Source organism: Rattus norvegicus, chromosome 2 (assembly GCF_021556685.1).
Source record: "Rattus norvegicus strain SHRSP/BbbUtx chromosome 2, alternate assembly SHRSP_T2T, whole genome shotgun sequence".
In the NCBI taxonomy this organism is placed as follows: Eukaryota; Metazoa; Chordata; class Mammalia; order Rodentia; family Muridae; genus Rattus; species Rattus norvegicus.
The window spans coordinates 237,213,269-237,235,763 of NC_141535.1; the positions used below are offsets into that span (position 1 = coordinate 237,213,269).

At 45.7% G+C, this 22,495-nt stretch overlaps 1 protein-coding gene across 8 annotated transcripts in view; it reads left to right on the top strand.

Moving 5' to 3' along the window:
• Positions 1–20,327, top strand: part of Syde2 (synapse defective Rho GTPase homolog 2) — a 32,957-nt gene extending 12,630 nt beyond the window's left edge. For 2 of the 8 annotated variants that reach the window (XM_087621336.1, XM_087621339.1), the window contains exons 3-8: positions 288–1,378; positions 3,487–3,613; positions 11,908–12,089; positions 13,869–14,100; positions 17,789–17,833; positions 18,362–20,327. In XM_087621336.1, the coding sequence (XP_087477462.1) occupies positions 288–1,378; positions 3,487–3,613; positions 11,908–12,089; positions 13,869–14,100; positions 17,789–17,826 (1,670 nt within the window). In that variant the 3' untranslated portion in view covers positions 17,827–17,833; positions 18,362–20,327. 8 annotated transcript variants of the gene reach the window in all.
• Positions 20,328–22,495: the final 2,168 nt, after the last annotated feature.

The window sequence follows — 22,495 nt, forward strand, 5'->3', positions numbered from 1 at the left end:
GAGATATGGAGCCTTCTCTAGTTCCTCCAGAACTCACTATTTCAGGTTCTGCACTCACTGCAAAAGGAAAAATGTACCAGGAGCCCGTGACCCTGCGTCCCGGGCTTCAGGACAGCAGGCGGGCAGGGTCACATCCTCTTACCAAAATCCATCTCTGTGCTGAGACCGAGGCCCGCTGAGCAATGTGGGTGTCTAGGTCCAGGTGAGAACCAGTTTGCTTACAGAGCAGGGATGCAACGGGAAGTCGTTCCCTTCTCTTCGTAACACCGTTCTTTCTGCTTTTTAAGGTCCCGGGATCTTAGTCTCTACAAATAGGACTGAACTGAGAGCTCTGGAGCCACCTTCTCCAAGCCCCAGCCCCGTGAAGAAAGGCAGCTCCATTACCTGGTCTTTACCAGACAAAATAAAATCTCCACGCACTGTGAGGAAACTCTCTATGAAAATGAAAAGGTTGCCTGAGTTCAGCCGGAAGCGGGGTGCCAGGGGAGCCTTGCACTACACCAACAGTCCAGACAGGACCCCTCCTTTGTCTAAGTGGTACTATGGAGAAGGTCCTCAGAGTGTACTTCTGCCTTCCGGGAACCCAGCCAGCAACGTAATAAGCCGGTACCACCTTGATACCACTGTGTCCTCTCAACACAGCTACCAGAAGAAACCCCTCGGGAGCTCCAGGTATCCCTGTAAGGGTGGGTACCTCAGCGACGGAGACTCACCCGAACTTAGAACTAGATCTAGCAAGCATGGATCCGAGCACAGACTTGGGAAAGGGAGAGAAGCCGTTCCAAGCGGTTGTAGCAAAAATGAAATAGACGTTGGTGCCTTTAGACATTACAGCTTCTCGGATCAACCCAAGTGCTCCCAGTACATATCCGGACTCATGAGCGTGCACTTTTATGGAGCAGAGGGTTTAAAACCGCCCCGGATAGACTCCAAAGATGTCTTTTGTGCCATTCAGGTTGACTCGGTAAACAAAGCCAGGACAGCTCTGCTCACCTGTCGAACGACGTTCTTGGACCTGGACCACACTTTCAACATAGAGATCGAAAATGCACAGCATTTGAAACTGGTGGTGTTCAGCTGGGAGCCCACTCCCAGGAGGAACCGTGTGTGCTGTCACGGCACGGTCGTCCTGCCAGCTTTGTTCAGGGTGACAAGAACACATCAGCTGGCTGTCAAGCTGGAACCCAGAGGGCTCATTTACGTCAAGGTAACCTTGATGGAACAGTGGGAGAATTCTCTCCACGGCCTGGATAAGAACCGAGAATCAGTGATGTTTGGAGTTGACATCCAAAAAGTTGTAGAAAAAGAAAACGCAGGCTTGATGGTGCCGCTGCTGATACAGAAATGTATCATGGAGATTGAAAAGAGGGGCTGTCAGGTATTGTGCTGTTGGTCTGCTTTCCCCTTTTTCAATTGGTTGTTGAGTCTTGGGAAAAGGTATTCAAGGTAAGGCTAAGGGGGGAGGAAAAATATTTAGACATTTCCCCAGCCTTGCATTCCATCACCACCATCATTATTTTGGAGTGCGTCTCACGTCGTAGCTTTTGCTGCCGTGATTTGAGAGCGTGCTGCACTGTTCCACGGTTTATGTTGGGAGGCGTCTGTTGCCCTTTCGTTCTGTTCTTGCCGTTTCACTGTGAAACTATTTGAGATTCATACGAAGAGAGGGTGTGGCACGAGCATGCACTTCCTGAGATGCCGTTGGCCTTTGCTTCTGACAGGAAAGGTCACTGCAGGGATCACTCATGGCCTTTGTCAGCTCAAGTGTGTGTCCATGACTCAAGACATCAGCCTCTGAAGTGAGGGCTACAGCCTAAGCTTCCTTTCTTTGATGTACGCATTAAATTTTTACTTCTGTGTCTTTTAAAAACAATCTGTGTTTGTGATTTGAGTCTTGGGGGATGAAATGTTTGATCAGCTTATTGTTTACTGTCGTACATCGTGCTTTAATCTGTCACAGGTCTTCAAATTCAGAGAAGTATGTGCTTCCTCTGTATAGGATTTTATAACACTTAAATGGGCTTATACCAAATGGGCTGTCATAAAATTGGTTTCTCTTACTGTGGAAGCGTTTCCCTTGGTCCTATTTAATATCTGGGCTTTATTTTCTTTGTCATGGATATAATCTTAAAAATATAGCATAGCCTAAAACGTCAAACATAGGTTATCCGTGGGTTTCTTTCCGTAAAGGGATTCTATTTGCTGGGTTGGACCCTGACAGAGAAGTGGATTCTCCAGATTTTATATCTGCCAGCCGTCTGGACTTTCTTTTTAATTTTTTTTATTTCATGTGCATGGGTGTTTTGCCTGCATGTATGTCTATGTACCATGTGTGTACCGCTGCCTGGGGTCTCACCGTGTGTTTTCTGAGATGGCGTGCTAGTTCTCACTTGCCGTTATCCATAGGAATGGCTCAGGACCACAGTCGTGACTTTGGACATGGGAATTGTCTTTCTAGCACGTTCCCTGGTTTTCCTTATGTGTCTCTGACCCCCTTGCCGGTAGGAGCACTTTGCATGGATATTCTCTGAAGTAGATTCAGACTTCTGACCGTGTTTCGGGTGCACAGTCATCTGAGAACCTTGGGTGCCGCTTGCCCGCGTGACTGTCGCCGCAGTCCTGTATCAGGCCTGCCTCTCTGCTCTTGGCAGTTGTTCAGTAATTTGGAGGAGAGGCGGTCATAAGTGAACCCGGACGTCTCCGTTGCCCTCCTCATTTTCTAGAGCTCTTAAAGATTATATGGAGATCCCTAATTCAAGCTTTTGAGGGTTGGTCATGCCTTGTTATTGTGAAATAATTTTCTATAATTGTTCCTTCAACTCAGGGTGACTGCTTCCTTAAATAACCTTTTGACTTGAGAGTACAGGTGACAACCCTTTATTCTCTGTAAATTTATCTCTTTCCCGCCTTCCCTCCCTCCCTGACTCCCGAAATCACACTCATGCAGGCCAGGCTGGCTTTGAATTTGCCATGCAGCTAAAGATGATCTGAAATTCCTGACCCTCCCACTTCCACCTCCCAGGATCTGGGCCCACAGACGTATGTGCCCCCACACCGGGTTTATGCTCTACTGGGGATTGTGCCCAGCACATCACTCTGCTGTCAGGACTACATGCCCAGGTTGGCTTACTCTTCCTGGATGTGTGTTGAACTCCCGAGGACTCAGTGACTAGAAGGACTAGCAGTGCTCACCTGACAAGAGTGTCCATTGGAGGCTCCAGAGTGAGCATGGTCTGTGTAACTCTGCATGACTGTAACAGCAGGCTTCATTTTACCCTTTTAGTTTTGGTTACTTCATTACCTTTTCTTAAAATCCAAAATAGGCTTTATTTTCTTCCGTCACTATCATCGGTTAACTTGAGATTTCAGAAGCTGCGTTTGAGGAGTTAGGATGACTGTAAGGTATTTTTGACTGTCAAGTTCACGTGATTTACATTACACCGTTGTGTTCATTATCGCCTCCGTAACGTGGCGTTTTGTTCCTAGGTTGTAGGCCTGTATCGATTGTGTGGTTCAGCAGCTGTGAAGAAAGAGCTTCGAGAGGCTTTTGAGAAGGACAGCAAAACTGTCGGTCTGTGTGAAGACCAGTACCCAGATATAAATGTAATAACAGGTAAAACACGGGCCTTATTTTGTGTTCCCCTGTAGGAAAGAATGTGGAGGTACTCTTTTATAACCTGTGTCTGCTTTGCTGTTGTTCTGAAGTCTTTTTTAAAGATTTATTTATTTATTTATCATATATAAGTACACCGTCACTGTCTTCAGACACACCAGAAGAGGGCATCAGATCTCATTACAGATGGTTATGAGCCACCATGTGGTTGCTGGGATTAGAACTCAGGACCTCTGGAAGAGCAGTCAGTGCTCTTAACTGCTGAGCCATCTCTCTAGTCCTGTTCTGAAGTCTTTTCCTTCATAAACCACTGACTGTCATTTTCTGAGGGGGGTATTAAAAATGGAGCTCGATCCCTGAAGAGCCAACATATGATGGGGAGGTAAGACCTGATTATTTCACTGAAGCAGACCCGCATCTACAGGAGAGAAGCAACAGGCCACAGGAGTCCGCCTGACGGGCCTCAGGTGGCTGATTCACCCGATTAAAGAACTTAGATACTTAGCTAGGCAGAGGGATCCAGTAAGGATTTTTGAGTAGGAGACTGGAGTCGATAAAGGCTATTTTGAGGCACATTAATTGTACTTGACAGACTGAAGAGAAGAGAGGGAGAAAGTCGGGGAACCTTGGAGATCTCGGGGGTGAGGGGGTCTGGGGGCAAACACACATTCAAGGGAAAGTTCTCATCTGCTGCTGAGGAAAAGTAGGAGTGGGAATTGGGGCGTCCCTCTCTTCTCCCCTGAGACAAGGCCTCAGTAGGTACCTCAAACTGGCATCAGATTTGCAATCCTCCTGCCTCAGCTGCCCAAGAGGTGGGGTTATGGGTCTGCACCAGCATACCCAGCACGAGGAGACGTATGTGTCTCGGCGGTGACTGTAACCCCACATACAGCATAGGGAACAGTACTAACAGTGTGAGGTACTGAAAATGGAGGCTTGAGAGTAAGTGTCATAGAGAATTCAGTCCCTGGATGGTCCACAAAAGCGTAAAAGTACAAGAACTGGCAGTCTCCAAACTCTGGGGGTCGGCAAGGAAGGAAGAGCCTTGGAAAGTTATTTAGAGGAGTCCAAGTTTGAGAAACCAGAGTCAGCAGAGATTACAGTGTGGCAGCACTGCCGTGTGTGTGTGTGTGTGTGTGTGTGTGTGTGTGTGTGTGTGTGTGTGTGTGTGTGTCTGTGTGTCTGTGTGTGTCTGTGTGTGTGTGTCTGTGTGTGTGTCTGTGTGTCTGTGTGTGTCTGTGTGTGTCTGTGTGTGTGTGTGTCTGTGTGTGTGTCTGTGTGTGTCTGTGTGTGTGTGTGTGTGTGTGTGTTGGTTTCTAAGAGAATAGGAAAAGGCGCTTGAATTAGTCTGCGGGGAAATTGCTTGTAACCTTACCGACAATCTGCCCAGTCTGATTCTTTACTGTCTTAGGGTTTTACTGCTGTGAACAGACACCATGACCAATGCAAGTCTTATGAAAGACAACATTTAACTGAGGCTGGCTTACAGGTTCAGAGGTTCAGTCCAGTATCATCAAGTCAGGAACATGGCATCGTCCAGGCAGGCATGGTGCAGGAGGAGCTGAGAGTTCTACATCTTCATCTGAAGACTGCTCATGGAAGACTGGCTTCCAGGCAGCTAAAGTGAGGGTCTGATAGTCCACGCCCACAGTGACACACATGCTCTTACAAGGCCACACCTCCTAATAGTGCCACTCCCTGGGCCAAGCATATGCAAACCATCACATTTACTTACCATTCCTTGTGTCTTTACTTTTTAATTACTAACGTTTGGGGGCCAATTCAGACTCGGAATACCTCGAGATACATCCATTCCATGGCATCTGCTTTTCTTAGTTATCAGCACCTGACCAAACTTGTCTTCTGTCCCCTCTTTGATCCTCTCTAAATCATGATTATTGAGAAATGAACTGCAGACATCGAACCTTCTCATCTCTAGGTGCACGGTGGGATTCCCCTGCCTCAGCGTGCTTTGGCAGCTTTGTCTTTGCTGAAAATGTCATCCAACATCTTCTCTGTCTTAACCTGCAGATGTTTAACTCTCCTAGTTTGTTTCCTTAGATTAATTTTAGGTGTGGTTTAAGGAAAGTTCGTTTCTCTGAAGAGATGGTGTACTGTGATCCTTACTTTTAGAATTGTGGCTTTAGGAGTAGTTGAGGTTTTGGTTTTGAGTGACTTACGTAGAGTGCTTACTGTCTGTTGTCTTGAACGAATGATGTGACTTTGATCTCAAGCAGTTTACTAAGAGAAAGCAAACCGAGGAATTGAGACAGGATCTCACTCTGTAGCTCTGGCTGTCCTGGAACCCACTGTAGGTAGACCAAGCTGGCCTCAAACTCACAGAGATCCTCCTGCCTCTGGCTCATATAAAATTTTAACAACTCGGAAACTTTTACATTTTTGGTAAGGGGCAGCTTATTACTTTAAAAAACGAGAAAGCGGGGTTGGGGATTTAGCTCAGTGGTAGAGCACTTGCCTAGGAAGCGCAAGGCCCTGGGTTCGGTCCCCAGCTCCGAAAAAAAAGAACCAAAAAAAAAAAAAAAAAAACCAAAAAAAAAAAAAAGGAGAAAGCACGTGACTTGCAAAATTAGCAAAGGATTCACTCTAAGAATTCATTAAAGGAAAGTTTTATAGATTACCTATTTCTAGGAAAGTATAAACAAAAGTGAACGCTTGTCTCAGCTTAGCTTGGACATAAATGCGTTGCCTCGTGCTCAGGTCCTGGGGGTGGGAGGTGTGATCTGGGTTGGCTGTTTTGTTTAAGAACAGGTCCTCGCCCTCGGAGACTTGCAGTGTTTGTAGATATGATCACGGGTTAGTGAAGGTCTGCTGTGTGGCCTCCTTTTCTAAACAGGAGAGTTGGAAGCCACAGACGAGATGGTTCTTGCCTCTGAGATTTGCACTGATCCATTTCAGTAAAGCAATTTTTCAAAAGAGTTTGAAGCTGCTTTCTTTCTTGATTAAAAACACAAAAGACAATGAAAGGATTTGTCTGAGAAGCAGCATATGAATTGGGATTCCACACAGGGGCTCAGAGAGAGAGAGAGAGAGAGAGAGAGAGAGAGAGAGAGAGAGAGAGAGAGAGAGAGAGAGAAAGAAAAAGAACACTGTGGGTTTGTGAGTTGGCCAGTGACGAGCTGTCTCAGGCATTCACTCTACATGAACTCACATTTCTGCACAAATTGAGGGAAATACGAGCGAAGAGAACCTGAAATACAGGGAATGGATGGCGCACGAGATGGGAACAGTCCAGACAAAGTGTTGTGCTTCGGTACAGGGTTTAATGCATGAAGTCTATCTTGTGAAATCTTTGATGCCTTGTTTCTGGTTATATTTTCCATCATTTTAAAAGACTTTAGCATTTAGACAACCTGTTTGGAACACTAGAGTCTTTTTTTTTTTGTTCTTTTTTTCGGAGCTGGGGACCGAATCCAGGGCCTTGAGCTTGCTAGGCAAGCGCTCTACCACTGAGCTAAATCCCCAACTCCGGAACACTATAGTCTTAGTTCCTTGCCATCCCAAGTGGTTTTTTGATAGAGACGGAAGAAAGTCATGAAATAGCTCAGTCCGGTCTGCGATTTACAATCCCGCATCAGCCTCCCACGTGCTGGGATTGCAATCGAGTGCGAGTGTCTTGGTGCCCAGTGACCTTCACGTCACCTTTGCTGTGGTGACTCACTCCTAAGGTCTAACCTGGTTTTGTCTTGCAGAACCCGTTTGCAGCCAACAGATCGAATTCCAGATCCTTCCGGTCCTTGGGGTGTTCTCTTTTGTTTTCCAGTTGCTCTTTCTGTCTGAGTCTCCTTGAGCTTCTGTTTCCTTGCTGCTTTCTCCTAAGTCCTCACTGTTACCGTATTCTTTTCCCTGGTTCGTTATTTCAGCCACTTGCACTCAGTGCCCTGAGCGTCCTTCCTTTGGGAAGACCAATGCCTGCATTTAGTCTTACACAACCGCTTGATTGAGGCATAATTGCCATAAAATAAAATGCATGTATGTAGAGTATGCAGCTGGGCGTTTTCATACGGGTTTGCACTGTGAAATCATAGCCGCAGTGAGTATAAAGGATCCAAGTGGCACTTATGTCCTTTGTGGTCCCTCCTACCTGCACCCTCACCTCCCTCGCCCCCAGTCTCAGGCAGCCATAGATCTTTCTATTGCTATAAGTTGATTCTTCATTTTCTAGAACTTGGGAATTCACCTTTTTTATAAGCAAACAGAAGTACATGGTTTTATTTACTGGTGAAATTCCCTCACATTATTGCAAGTGTCTGGCCTGTTTTCCTTTTTAATGCCGGGCAGTGTTCCACTCTGGATAGAGTGGATATAATGTTGATGGGTCCATTCATCTCTTAACCAGCGTTTATTTGTTTCCAGTTTGGGGCTGTTACAAATAAAGCCATCGTGAATATCCAGACGCACATGGTAGTAGCACATGCATGTCTAGTGCTGCTGCAGTCGCACTGTCTTAGCTGTCTGCATTACACAGTGAGACTTTAGATTTTCAGATACCGTTCGATAGGAGATATCCCTTGAAACAAAGTGTTCAGATATGGAGCTTAGAGCATGGTTGAATTATGAGGGCTGTGGATCAGTCAATGGATTAACCCACTGCTGGGTTTATAATTTGACATCGTTTTTGGGAGATGGTAGAAAAATGGAAGGTCTGACCAACAGTGTCACCGGTATGTCCCTGGTCTCTCTCACTCTCTCGCCATCCCAGCAGCTGTACCACAGATACAGCCATGGAGCCAGCCAGCCGTGAATGGAAACCTCCAACATCATGAGGCAGATTAAACTCTTTTTTTAAAACATCACTTGTCTCAGGCTGGACATGGAGGTGCACACCTTAGGCCCAGCTCTTGGGAGGAAGGGGCAGGCAGATCTTTTGAGTTTGAGGACAGCGTGGGCTACACAGAGAAACCCTGTCTGGGGGAAAATGGCTGTTGTATCTGAGGCCCTGTTTACCCCAAGATCATGAAAATTTTCACCATTTTCTTCAGAGAATTTTATGATTTTACTTCTTACACTTAAAATTAAGTTTTGTGCATTTTTCTAAGGAGTTTTATTAGTCTTTAGTCAGTGGGTATCTGCTTGTCTTAGTTTCTGTTGAGTCTTTTTTCTCCCTACTGTGTTCAGCCGTTTTCTTTATCTACTATTTATTTTGTCTTGTATATTAGCGGTTTGCTTGCATGTGTGTATGTGCATGGTGTGCATGTGTGATGTGCACCATGTGCATGTGTGTAGGGGCACCGTGTGCATGTGTGCATGCGTGACTCCTGCTGAGGTCAGAGCAGGGCATTGGAGTCCTGGAACTAGAGTCCAGACGCTGTGAGGTGGACTGACCCCTGGTCCTCTGCAAGAGTGGCAAGACTTGTAACCCCCCGAGCCATGTCTCCAGACCCCAATGACTGACTGTGGGCTCCCATTACTGGTCTGCCAGGCTGAACGTCTTGATGCCTGTGGTATCACACGCATGACTGAAGCTCAGCCGGAAAATTTGAAATTGGCAGGTTTAGCCTCTCCCATTTTCCTTCCCAGGACTTTTAGGCTGTTTGAATTTCCTAGGTATAATTTTTGGGATCAGTTTTTAAGTTCGTGTGACAAAGCTGGCTGGGTTTCATTTTTCCTTTTGTTTGGTGATAATGGTGATCAAATTCACGGCTTATGCATATGAAGTAAGCCGTCTATCATTGCGTTACACCCCCAGCTCTGAGCTGGGATTTGGTAGGCTCTGTATTGATTCTATAATCAATTTAGGGTGTGTGGTTGTCTTCACAATGTTATCTTCTGGTGTAGAAACATGGGATACAGTTGTTTGTTCTTTTCTAGACTGTCCCTTTTCTGAGTAAAACCTCGCACCCGTATAGTTTCCCTGAGTATTTAATTCTTTGTGGTGCTGATGTGTTGGGATTGCTTTTTTCTTTCTCTCACATCCCTCTGCCCCCCACTCCTCCTCCCTCTCCCTTTGTCCTCCACCCCTTATTCTCCAGCGTCTACCTAGTCTCTTGGTCTCTCCGCGCCTCACCGGTGCACCTGCTGCCCGTCTCCTCACTTCCCTTAGGATGGAGCAGTGCCCTCTGCCTCGACCAGTCTGCCAGTGTTTTTATTCCCGTCCTTCCCATTTGCCCTCAGTGTTGGATACAAACGATCTTCCAGACATCTTGAAGTGATTTCACTCCTTCCTGTTTTCTCAGGAGTCTCTGCTTTCTGCTCTGGGGACCTCCCCAGGTGATTACGGGCCCTCTCTCCTGGGCCTTGGAGACCTTTCTGCTGCGTTCTTTCATGCCCATTCAAATCCCGACCGGCTCTATGACTGGCCTTTGTTGCTTGTGACTGCTTGTCCTTACCTCATTGCCTCTGAGTCATTGTCTCTTACGGCTAGCTACAAAAAGCCTCTGCCTTAGACTCACAGGAGGAATTTGTTTATAAATACAGGGCCCTGGCAAGGGATCTCGGAACGGACCAGAACGGAACGGTCCGTTCCCCAGGGTATTTATGACCATTCTTATTAACCTGGTTATTACTGCACACCATTGGATACCTCAAATTCTGTCTTGAAACAGCTTACCCCTGTCTTCCTGGGCAACATCCATGTCTTTCTCCTCATCCTAACACCACACTTTCTCGCCACATGGCGTCTTTTATTTCTCTTCCTTAGTCATGTTTGAGAGCGCTCTTCCCTTTGGAGTTATTTCCTAGTCATCTCTTGTCTCTGCTTATTGCTTCCCGAGTCACCTGCCTGCTTGTCTGCCTGTGTCTGTCTGTTTGTGGCTGTCTGTCTCTGTCTGTTTGCTGCCCCGCCCCCATACACACACACACACACTTGGGGGTAGGAGACAGGGCCCCTGTTATCAGGCCATCATGGAATTTTCTGTGTAACAGAAGATGACCTTCAATTCAGACCGCTAGGCTTACACCTGAGCAACAGCCGTCTTTCAGCTGCTCATCCTCACGGCCAGCCCTTTGCTTGTGTCCTCCTGAGCCTCCAAGTTTTGTAGGGAGCAAACCCACCTGTCCCGTAGACAATCTTCTTCCTATCTGCTAGGCTGTAGTTCCTCCCGTGTCCCCATTTCAAGCAGCATCTTCAAGACTCAGTTGGATTGTAAAGCCCAAACGAAATCTGGCAAAGAATCATGTTTCACCTTCTCCAATTCTGCTGAATCACAGACACTTTTGAAAATGAACTTATAGCTAGTATTCAGCAGGCTTCTCTTTTGTAGTCACTGGTATGCCTTTAGCTCTTGACCTTTGGCTTTTTTGTTTGTTTGTTTGTTTTGCTTTGTTTTCCCGTTTTTTTTTTTTTGTGGGTTTGTTTTGTTTTGGTTTTGGTTTTTGACACAGGGTTTCTAAGTGTAACGGCTCTGGCTGTCCCGGAACTCATTCTGTAGAGCAGGCTGTCCTCGAACTCACAGAAATCCGTCTCCTCCGTGCTGGGGTTAAAGACATTCTGCACCGTGCCCAGCCACTTTTGCTTTAGTTTACTTGGTATGAGGAGTGATCTTTCTCCTTTCGTATGACAGTGTGGCACTGGAGTTCAAAATCTGGGTAACTTAATAGCTTACAGCCAGCGTTTGCATCTCTCTCTTCTTAACTTGTATGTGCAGGGGTTTCACACAGGGGGGCAGGAGCCCATAGGGCTTATGTATCAAGAACGGCTTTCATCACGACTTCGCAAAACCGTGGACATTGTGTCTGCATCTTAGCATGCTCCGAAACAAAGTCAGTTTCTCAGGCAACGTACAGGACCATAAACTGTCAGTGTTTCGTGACAGTACCGTTCATGTTGCCGTTTAAACTGTTTTTCAGTGTTGATGTTGACCGCCATAATGCTCGTGGTTTGTTTGTTTGTTTGTTTTTCATCTTTATTAACTTGAGTATTTCTTATTTACATTTCAATTGTTATTCCCCTTCCCGGTTTCCGGGCCAACATCCCCCCAACCCCTCCACCTCCCCTTCTCTATGGGTGTTTCCCTCCCCGTCCTCCCCTGATTACCGCCCTCCCCCCAACAATCACATTCACTGGGGGTTCAGTCTTGGCAGGACCAAGGGCTTCCCCTTCCACTGGTGCCCCAACAAGGCTATTCATTGCTACCTATGAGGTCAGAGTCCAGGGTCAGTCCATGTATAGTCTTTAGGTAGTGGCTTAGTCCCTGGAAGCTCTGCTTGGTTGGCATTGTTGTTCGTATGGGGTCTCGAGCCCCTTCAAGCTCTTTCAGTCCTTTCTAAGATCCGAGTCCGCTGTACTTACTGCCCTACGCAGACCCGTCACTCCTGTCTCCCATCTAATTCCACAGGTGTTCTGAAGGACTACCTGAGAGAACTCCCTTCTCCCCTAATAACGAAGCAGCTGTACCAGGCCGTGTTAGACGCCATGGTGAAGAGTCCTTTGAAAATGTCGTCGAATGGCTGTGAGAACGAGTCCAGTGACTCCAGGTTTACTGTCGACCTACTGAACTGCCTGCCAGATGTTGAGAAGGCAAGTCTGCTCCACAGAGGTCTTTCCCGAGACCTAGCTAGCGCACGTGTTAGCCGTGTAGCTCCATCGGCACCGTCTCTCAGGACTCGTGTGCCATTTGCGGCAGGCGGGTTCTGTCTCTGCCTTAACTGCTTCCTAGATGTCTCTGGGAATCAGTTTCCTGTTTTCTGTGTGTAACTTTAGCCCAGGCATGAATGTGCCTTCTAAGTTCTGCTTTACAGGTAGATTTTATCTCATTTTGTGTGTATGTACGAGGGCCCAAATGTGTGCTTGTGCACCACATGCATGTCTGGTGCCCACAGCAGTCAGAGGAGGGTGCCAGATCTCCTGGAGCTGGAGTTAACGGGCCATTGTGACCTGCTCCATAGAAGTGCCAGGATCTGACCCCTTGTTCGCTACAAGAGCGGCCAACACTCTTAATTAACCATTAAGCCATCGCTCCAGCCCGTAATTATCAGTTTTAAATTCACATCCTTGTTTAGTATAATTTATAAAGAAATTGTTTAATTTATAAATTATATTTATAAATTTGTTTATAAATACAATTTACAGAGCTTATTTCTTAAGACGATGATAAAATATACTACTTCAAAAAAAATCACTCTTTTACATAGGTGCTTAAAACTTTCTCAGCCAACTTCCTTTATTTCTTTATTATTATTATTATTTAGCTTTTAATCTTCTTTCTTCATGCATTACGTCCCTCCCAGTTCCCCTCCTCCCACTGCTCCCAGTCCCTTCCCTGCTTCCCCTCTCTCCCAGATTAACTCCTTCTTGGTTGTTCTTCAAAGAGCAGAGCAGGCCTCCCAGGGATACCCACCAAAAAGACCTAACAAGATACAGTGAACACACAAAACCCCCTTATCACAACTGAATGTGGCAGCCCAGTAGGAGGAAAAGGGTCGCCAGCGCAGTCAAGAGAGTCAGTCACCCCACTCCACTCCCGTCGTTGGGAGTCCCACAGGAACACCAGGTTACACAACTGTAAGAGATAGGCAGAGAGCCTAGCTCAGACCCAGGCAGGCTGCTTGCTTGTTGCTTCCATTTCAGTCTCTCCTGTGAGCCCTGCTTAGTTGATTTTGTGGGCTGTCTCTCATGGTGTCTTTGACCCCTCCGGCTCCTGCAATCCTTCCTCCTCTTCTGTTGGGTTCCCGTGGCCCCACCTAGTGCCAACCTCCTTTATTAATTAAGGATTTAGAACAGCATTCTAAGGGGGGCAGTGTGCGTGTGTGTGCGTGTGAGTGAGTGAGTGTGTGTGTGTGTGTCTGTGTGTCTGTAATGGGGTTGGTTTCTCTGTGTAGCCCTAGCTGTGCTAAAACTCTCTCTGTAGACCAAGCTGGCCTCAAACTCAAGCAGTCTACCTGCCTCTGTGTCTAGAGTGCTGGGATGGGGTTATATTCCCCCCCCCCCCTTCATAGTTTTGTCTGCTTAAAATATCTATTAGTTAAAAAGTGTGACGGGAAGACAGGAGAAGCGTGTTGACCTTCGAAAGCCGTCCTTTTCCTGGAGGATCGCCACAGTTGAGGCCTAAGCCCTAACCTCAGGCTGCCCAGTGTAGCAGTCTCCACTTGAAACCCAAGGATCATGGGTATTTAACATGGCTTCCCATGGCCACAGCTGTTGTTAACACTTTGGAGAGGGAAGAGGAGGGAGCCGATGGGAGATGTAATTCCTAAGGAGGCCAGTGGAATTTAGAATATATTGCTAAGTATTTTACTTATATAGACGTTAGTAAGACATTTAGACTTACTGGATTAATTCATGTTTCGGCATACTCAGGCAACCCTAAAGATGTTGTTAGATCATCTGAAACTGGTGGCTTCTTACCACGAAGTGAACAAGATGACCTGCCAGAATTTGGCCGTGTGCTTTGGACCAGTGTTGCTTAATCAGAGGCAAGAGACGTCGACGCACAACAACAGAGTCTTCTCCGACTCTGAAGAGCTTGCGAGTGCTTTGGACTTTAAGAAGCACATCGAAGTTCTTCACTACTTGCTCCAACTCTGGCCAGGTGAGGGATTCTCTGGAGAACATTTCTTGATCAGCTGTGGGACATGTGGATTAGCTAATGATTAAAGTGCCCAGATATGACTAGGGAAACAAAAAAAAAAAATCTGGATTTTTGCATTTTCAGTTCTCACCTGCTCTGAATTGTGTGACATTTACATTTTGTGTTTGCACGTAACGTTGTAGACATTTGAGCCGTGTGTGTGTGTGTGTGTGTGTGTGTGTGTGTGTGTGTGTGTGTGTGTATTAAAAGCTGGCTCTAAATGCTAGTTGTCCCCTTAGGGCACTGTGACCTTGGGAAGCTCTTTGTAACTGTAGACGTTACTGTGCTCCATCTTGGAGTTTATAGACTTTGTGTGAAAATTAAGTACCAAGGTGTCCTGAAGGCGCTCAGCACAGGCTTTAGCACGTAATATTCAATTTCTCACCTTTATTTAGTTAATTTGTTTTGAAGCTGATTTATTTCCTTCTTTAAGCCTATTCTTTTTGTATTTTTAAATATTTACCTTATTTTTATTCATGTGATGTGCTTGTGCATGTGGGAGCCCGAGAAGGCCAGCAGATGGCATTGGGTCCCCTGCAACAGGAGTTAAACAGGCCATTGTGAACGACCAAGATGTGGATCCTCTGGAAAAGCAGCAAATGCTCTTAACCACCGAGTCATCTCCAGCCCACGGTCCTTCTTTCTTACAGAATTACTGTTCTAATGGCTACTCTTTTTTTTTTTTGGTTCTTTTTTTCGGAGCTGGGGACCGAACCCAGGGCCTTGCGCTTCCTAGGTAAGCGCTCTACCACTGAGCTAAATCCCCAGCCCCTAATGGCTACTCTTAAAATCGCTTCAGCTCGCGCTGGCTGGCAATTACCTTTGATATTTTGGTCTTAAAAGTTTGTTGGCTCGGCACTGAGGAGATGACTCGACGGTTAGAGCATTAGCCGTTCTTCCAGAGGTTCGGTTCCCAGCACCCACCTGTCACTCACACTGTCAAGAACTCTGGTACCAGGGACTCTGAAATCCTCTCCTCAGCTCCACAGGCACCAGATGTGCACAGGGTGCACAGACACGCATACAGACACACACACACAATAAAAGGATTTATTGTTTGGTTTTTTACTTATACGCATGTGGGTGTGGATAAGAATTGTGCATTTGAGGTCAGAGGACAGCGTCTCTCCATCCTCCTTGTGGGCCCAGTGGATGGAGCTCAGGTCCTCACCCTTGTGCAATGATCTGGTTACTCACAGGCCCCACCCCTACCTGTGTGTGGTAACCACACATATATAAACTTAAAAAGATTTATCGTTGGCTACATTTTAGTTAGCTAAGATTTATGTTGAATGTGTGTTTTGCTTGCACATCTGTCTGTCTGCATCTCACTTGTGTGCATCTCTGTGGGAGCCAGAAGGCGGTGTCACATCCTCTGCTCTTGGGACCGCAGACAGTTGCTGGCAGCCGCCTGGGTGCTGGGGATTGAATCTGGGCGCATGCAGGAGCGGGCGGCACCCGTAACCTCTGCGCTGCCTCTCCAGCCCATCGACGGTATTTAATGGTGACTTACACCACGTCTCGTGTTCAGCATCTTATTCCAGAGACTTTTGTTGCTGGTTGTAATAATAACCTTTTTCTATAACCTGTTATTTTCCTAGACAAAAGACAGAACCGGGTGGAGGATGAGAGGAAACAATGGTTTTCCCCTCTAAATTACCTGCTGTGGATTTTAGGAAAGGCAGACATCGTGTAAATAAGGCACAGTGGCTGCAGGGCATGTGAAACCTAGGAATGGCCGGGGGTGGGGGGGTGGAGGGTAGGAGGGGTGGGGGGGGGTGGGGGGGTTGGGGGGTGGGGGGGGAGCCATTGCCGGCCCAGGCCTTCCATGGAGGGGCAGAGCTAGCTTTTCTTTAGAGATTTCCCTCCACTCTGGGCTATCAAGAGTCTCCAGCAGCTTCCTCCTTTTCTCTTTTTCTGTACATTTTGCTTTTATGTTATTTGGCTCTCCCACCCTGCTTCCCCTGAATTTGGGGGCAGGAAGATAATTCACTTTGAGATTTCTCTAGAGTCCTGTCTTCTGAGTTAGAAGCCTATCATATTAGTGAAGTCTGCTGCTCCCTGCCCTGGTCATCCAGGGTGCAGCGTACCCTGAGCTTCTCTGCCAGTGACCTTGCAGTCAGATAAGGGAGGGGTCCCGGCACAGTAGAAACCTTCAGGCTTTCAGTCTTCTCTTTATGGGTTTGGTGTTTGGGGCTTTTAAAAATGGTTTCTGCCATTGAAAACCGTACTGAATGGTGTTGTGAGGCCAGTCTTACCCTTCCAGAGGCAGAGGTAGAGTTAAAGTTGTTGCTAGTCTACATTCTCCACGACGAATACATTTGGGGCAGGGCCTCCTATTTCTGACAAGGTTATAAAGTTTGTGAGGTCATAGATGCTATTTATCATTCTCAGGTCTTAGCAGAGTGCTTCCAGTCACCTAATATAGTTCTATTAAGTAAAGGTAAGCTTCTGCTGGCCCAAATCATAGGGAGAAGTTAAGTTTCTTAGTACCTACTGCCCTCTGACACGTTTCCAGCAGCTGTAGTTGTCTGCGGTTTCCCTTCATTCTCTTGAAAACCAGCCCGTCAGCAGCGTAGGGAAAGGAGAGCTTCTCCTTCAAGGCTAAGATCCGCCGTTTCCCTTACAAGTTTATAGGAAAATGTCCCAGTATCAGTAGTTTTAAAAGACGGTGACATGGATATTTCAGAAATTTGAGTTTTTAGTTTAACATAAAATGATGACTTAGTCGGTTTCCTGAGTGTTCTTCCAAGACACCGAGTAAGAGTGGAGTTTGAATAGAGTCCTGGCTGAGCCAAAGGAAGATAGGTTTCCCCCCGGACTGCCGGTGTGCTGCGGATTCCTTGACAAACCTTCAGGCCCAATGGGAATAGCGCTGAGGATGATGGGAAGAAATCGAGGGAGCGGCAAGATGATAAGGTCACATGACCTCTCTGTCTTCTCCTGGTACCAGGCACATGTATACGTGCAGGCACAACATTCATACACAAAATAAGTCTTAAAAATGTAATAAATAGAAATGTATAAGAAACATACAGTATTCAGAGTCTAAAATAAAAGTTGAAATATAGCTGTAAATAAAATATCCTTGTAAAATGTTGGGAAATATTAAGTCTGGAAAACCGTGTATCCTTTAAGTTGTTTTTTTTTCTTTCTTTTTCTTTTTTCTTTTTTTCGGAGCTGGGGACCGAACCCAGGGCCTTGCGCTTGCAAGGCAAGCGCTCTACCACTGAGCTAAACCCCCAACTCCTTTAAGTTGTTTTCTTTTGTAAATAAACCTTCATTCCGTGTTGCAACATCGATGTTACCACTGACTGTTACCCTTATCTCAGTGAAGGACTGTACGGGAAAGCGGGACAGAATAAACAAGCAGAGAAGAGATAGATAATGTGGGGAATCTTTAATAACTACAGCTTGGCATCCTACAGTCTATTTTATATGAAGAACCGTAGACGAATAATCTGTTCTAAGCCTTGTTTTGTAAGAAGACCCCCGGGCCTATTGTCTTCTGTTCAGCCAGTAGGATGTAGGCACATAGAATGGGGCGGCTTGTCTCAGAGGAAAATAGTTTAAACACGAGGAATGTTGATTTGAGGTTGTTAAACTCTCGAACTGGAGTTGGAAAATAAAATATCTGTGCTATTTCCAGGCCAAAAACGAAGACTGTTAGTAGCTAACGCTGTATGACCCTCAGGTAACTGCTGGCCAGGCCCAGTATTCATGCGTTTTTATCAGAGTGGAAGCCGGGCTGCTTGGTAAATGGTGACACACTGCTAACTACTGTCAAGAAGCCCACTAAGGTCAGAGCTAGAGTGACCACTTTAGATGCCTTTGCCTCGGCTAGATGTCTGTACAAAGGGATCTCTTATTCCCCGCTGTTTACACACCGTGCCTTGCCTGCTTTTTCGCTGTAGTCTTTAATGTGAGAGAAGCTACTCGCTTAGAATTACAGCTAGATAGCAATTAACTTGCACAGAAAATTAATCAACGTTGAGTTTTATGGGGGATGTTATTGTTTAACATGAAGTAGCACCACCGAACGTTGTACTGCGTGGTACGCCTAATCCTAATTATACGTGGCAGTAGAAGAATTACCATGGGACCTTTCAGTAGAACGCATGTCTCTGTCACGCGCATGTTTGTAGTTGATTATCAAATGGCTTCATTGTCTGCTCTGTCTTCTTAAGGCTGTCACTAAAGTACATGCATTGTTCACTTCTAGTGCAGTGTCTAACCGTCAAGGAACCCAGAGACAGTTTGTGCCTGGAGCAGTCGTCTTCTCTGAATTACTTGAGGCGAAAGAAAGAGCGACCGTGTGTGTTGAATCTGAGCGGTTCAGATTCATCAGGGGTGCTGAGGCCAAGGCAGGCCCGACTGGATAGCCCACTCAGTAACCGCTACGCAGGGGACTGGAGCAGCTGTGGGGAGAGCTACTCTTCAAGTACAACAGAAAATTTCAAGGATTTGGATTATGATGACGTTCCCTTAGAAGATGGAGACGGTAGAGACTATGGCAAAATGGATAGAGTGGACGGCGTGACTGAGCCACGAGTCCCCGTGTCAGGAGGGTGCACGTTTCAGACGTACTTGACGGTGCAGACCATCGAGTCCACAGTGGATCAGAAAGCTAACCTCAGAGATCTGCAAGAGAGCATTGACACTTTGATTGGCAATCTGGAACGTGAGCTCAGCAAAAACAAGCTGAATATGAGTGTTTGAGGCGGAGGGGTTGTTTGATTTGTGATGATGTTTCCATGTCAAGCCTTCTTCCTTACACACACACACACACACACACACACACACACACAGACACACACACACACAGTGTTGGAACCTTAAGTTAATTCCTAATAAGTTCATGTAATTCAGTTGTAATCACTATTCATTGATATGTTTATTTACTTATGAACGGAACTGTTCCGGGCATAAAGGTGATCCAGACTTTGGGGGCTATTTCAGTAGACCTTGGCAGCTGCATGGAGGAGACATGCAGACGTCTGTAAGGGTCAGGTTCGTTATTCCCAGGCAAGGCTTTGGTGGGAGCTGTTCTGTAGGTGGACACAGATGTTCTCTGCTGAGGACACTGCAACTGGACAGGCCGATTCGCAGTCAGAGTCCTTGTGCAATGTCATTTGGTCATGTTTCATTTGCAATATGAATGCTGCTATAAGAAAAAAGTTTTTATAAACGTAAAATTATACAGGTGTTAATGCATTCTGTATTAACGTTCAGTAATTATTTAAGCTTATAAAAATTATTTTTATGAATTTGAGAATATATGTATATTTATAACTTCATTATGAATCTGAGAATATGTATATATTTATAACTTCATTATGAGTCCGAGAATATGTATATATTTATAACTTCATTATGCATGTAGGTTTTAGAATGGGGGAAGGGGTTGACTGTAGCATTCCACATATTTTAAAAACAAGGCCAAAATGACTAGCTTTAGAATCTCTTTCAGGGAAGGAATGTTTAAGTGAAAAGGACAAGTCACACAGACACCACTTGAATGAAAACACTCTAGAACTGTTGGAGGAGGGGCAGCGACAGCCTTTCTGTTCTTGCTTTATAGACACTGTATCCCTGTGGGAAGTTAGATTTTATGTTGACATCCTTCAGCTGCAGAAGGGATCCGGTGACTTCAGAAGACTTCACCCGTTCCGTGCCTCTCTGTGTCCTGGGACACTCTCAGTATTTATTTATAGTGGCATACTTAAGACGTTGACTTCACTAGTTGTCCTTGTTTCTAAAGAAGATGTCTTGCCGGGATGCCACGTGTCACAGATGTTTAAAACTTTTATACTTACAGAATGTGTAATTTTAGAAGTATAACGGAAACTTGAGTTACCAAGTGTGACAGCCATAAGGAAGCCCGTTTCTTACTGCTTTTCTAAATATTCAGGTACTTAGTGTAACCACTTCTATGCAGTGCCTATAACATCCAGGTAATTTGAAAGCCCGTTGGTATGAAGAAAAATAACTATTTTTATGAGACTTTCATTTTTTTTTAAAACGTTGTGTAACAAATACCAGAGACGATGAAGTCGGTGTACATCACGAGTAAACAGAGTATTTTTAAATGTTTTGTAGAGGAAGTTATTCGTGCCTTTTGTTTGCTATGTCGTGTATAATACATAAATGTAAATGCTTTATTAAAATATTACTACCATGTCACGCTATTATAATTGATTCTAAAGATCACGCCGATATTCTTGTTGTTGTTGTTGTTGTTGCAAAGACAGACTTTCTTTGTGTAGCTGTGTCCCGGAATTAGCTTTGTAGACCAGTCTGACCTCTAACTCGGAGCCCGGCCTGCCTCTGCCGTGGAGTGCTGGGACTAAAGGTGTGCATCACCACACACCCAGCTCACTTTTGTATCCCTAAAGAAGTTATTCGTACAGTGTGTAGCATTGATCTGTCCAAAATTGGGGTTTTCTGGAGTCGGGGGTACTTTAAGGCTCATTCTTGTCTTTTGATGAGACTAGTTCTTGAGCCGTCTCTGTTGCCTTGAGTATGACAGACGTTTTTAGTAAATCACTGTCAGCTATGGGCTTCTTTTTTTAAATTGCCTTTGCCACTTCCAGAATTCCCAAGTTTAGGTGCCTTTACACAAACACTTTTTTCTTTCATTGGATATTATTTTATTTATATTTCAAATGTTATTCCCATTCCTGGTTTCCTGGACATAAACCACCGATCCCATTCCCCTCCCCTTCTTCTATAAGGGTGTTCCCTTCACTATCCACCCTACTTAAAGTTTTTAAAAATTGCACTATATATATTTGTGTGTGTGTGTGTATGTGTGCAAGCACACGCGCACACGCGCGTGCAAGCATGTGTTGGAGTGAGTGACAATGGCATGGCATGTGTATGAAAGCCTTAGGGCTCAAACTTGGGCACCATGCTTGGCAACAAGTACTTTTACTCATGGAGCCATCACTGACCAGAGCAAGTTGTCACTGAATTGTGTTCAGACCTGCATTCGATAGCTTCTGGATCTTCTGTATAGCTAAGGCAATCTCAAAGAGCTTCCCAGACACTGGCGGTCCTGCGTCTGAGCGAGGGTGAGCCTGGGGGTCCTGCGTCTGAGCGAGGGTGAGCTTGGGGGTCCTGCGTCTGAGCGAGGGTGAGCAGGATACTTCAGAGATAAACTTGGAATCTCTGGGTCTCGCCAAGCCGCCATTTCTTCCCCATCCCTCATTTGGACTGGGCTTGTAGTCTCATGCTGAAACTAGTTTGGAACATTGAAGGCATTTCCCATTAGGTAATAGCGTTTCCTGTTCTGTAGGAAGATGGACACCTGGTCACTCAGACAGCAGTGGCAGCAGAGGTGGGTGCCTGCCTGCCTATGTTATGTTTATTAACTCACAAGGAGAATTATGGATATATTTTGAAGTAGGAGCCAAAAGAATCTGCAGGCATTGGAGGTCTAGCCCAGGCAGCAGAACGGAGTCGCCACCAAAAAGATCAAATGCCAGACAAGGTGGCATGCACCTTCACTCCCAGCACTCCCGAGGCAGAAGCAGTTCTCTGAGTTTGTGGGCAGCCTGGTCTACGTACCTAGTTCCAGGACAGCCAGGTTACATAGACCTTGTCTAAAACAAAACAGAAATCCTAAAGAGCAAAACCGTTTCTGTTAAAATGGTTCTTAGGTGCGATGTTCTTAGGAGAACTACGTGCTGCTTATCTACGTTCTTAGCTTATCTACATGCTGTGTAATGCCATGTTAAAAAGCAAGATGGACCCCGTGTCTGGTGCTGATACCCAGGCACCATCAGCCTCCGGAAACAAAAGACTTCATCGCTCATCTCTAGAGAATGCTACATCTTGTTTAACGGCAGTCTATGGAAAACAGCAGGTTAGGTAGTTTTATGTTTGGAACCCTAAAGAAAATGAATTTGGAGTTTTATTTCCCGAACACAGTAATTTTATGATCCAAACCACCATTCTTCAGGTGCTTTGTTATGATAGAGTTGGATTGCCCTTGAAACTAGCAATCCTGAGGCAGGAGGAAAACGGCAAGTTCAAGGCCAGCCAGGGCTATTTAGCGAAACCCTTTCTCAAAAGATTCCCACAAATCCCAGTTTGGCTCCTGTGTGCCTGAGCTCTAGCTAGAAGGAGGAATGACCTTTGACCCTCATTTCCATACCAGTTGGCAAAATTGGCTCATAGTTGATGAGTGAGTGCTGCAAGTTACTTGGTCGCATTCTGACTTAGCCAAAAATTAACTGGCTAACCCAGGCAGAAAAGGACTTTCAAAATCTACACTTCAGAAGCGAGGCTCTCTAACGGCCTTGACAGACTTTTATGTCTCATCCTTGGTGGTCTCAAAGATGTTTCTGTCACA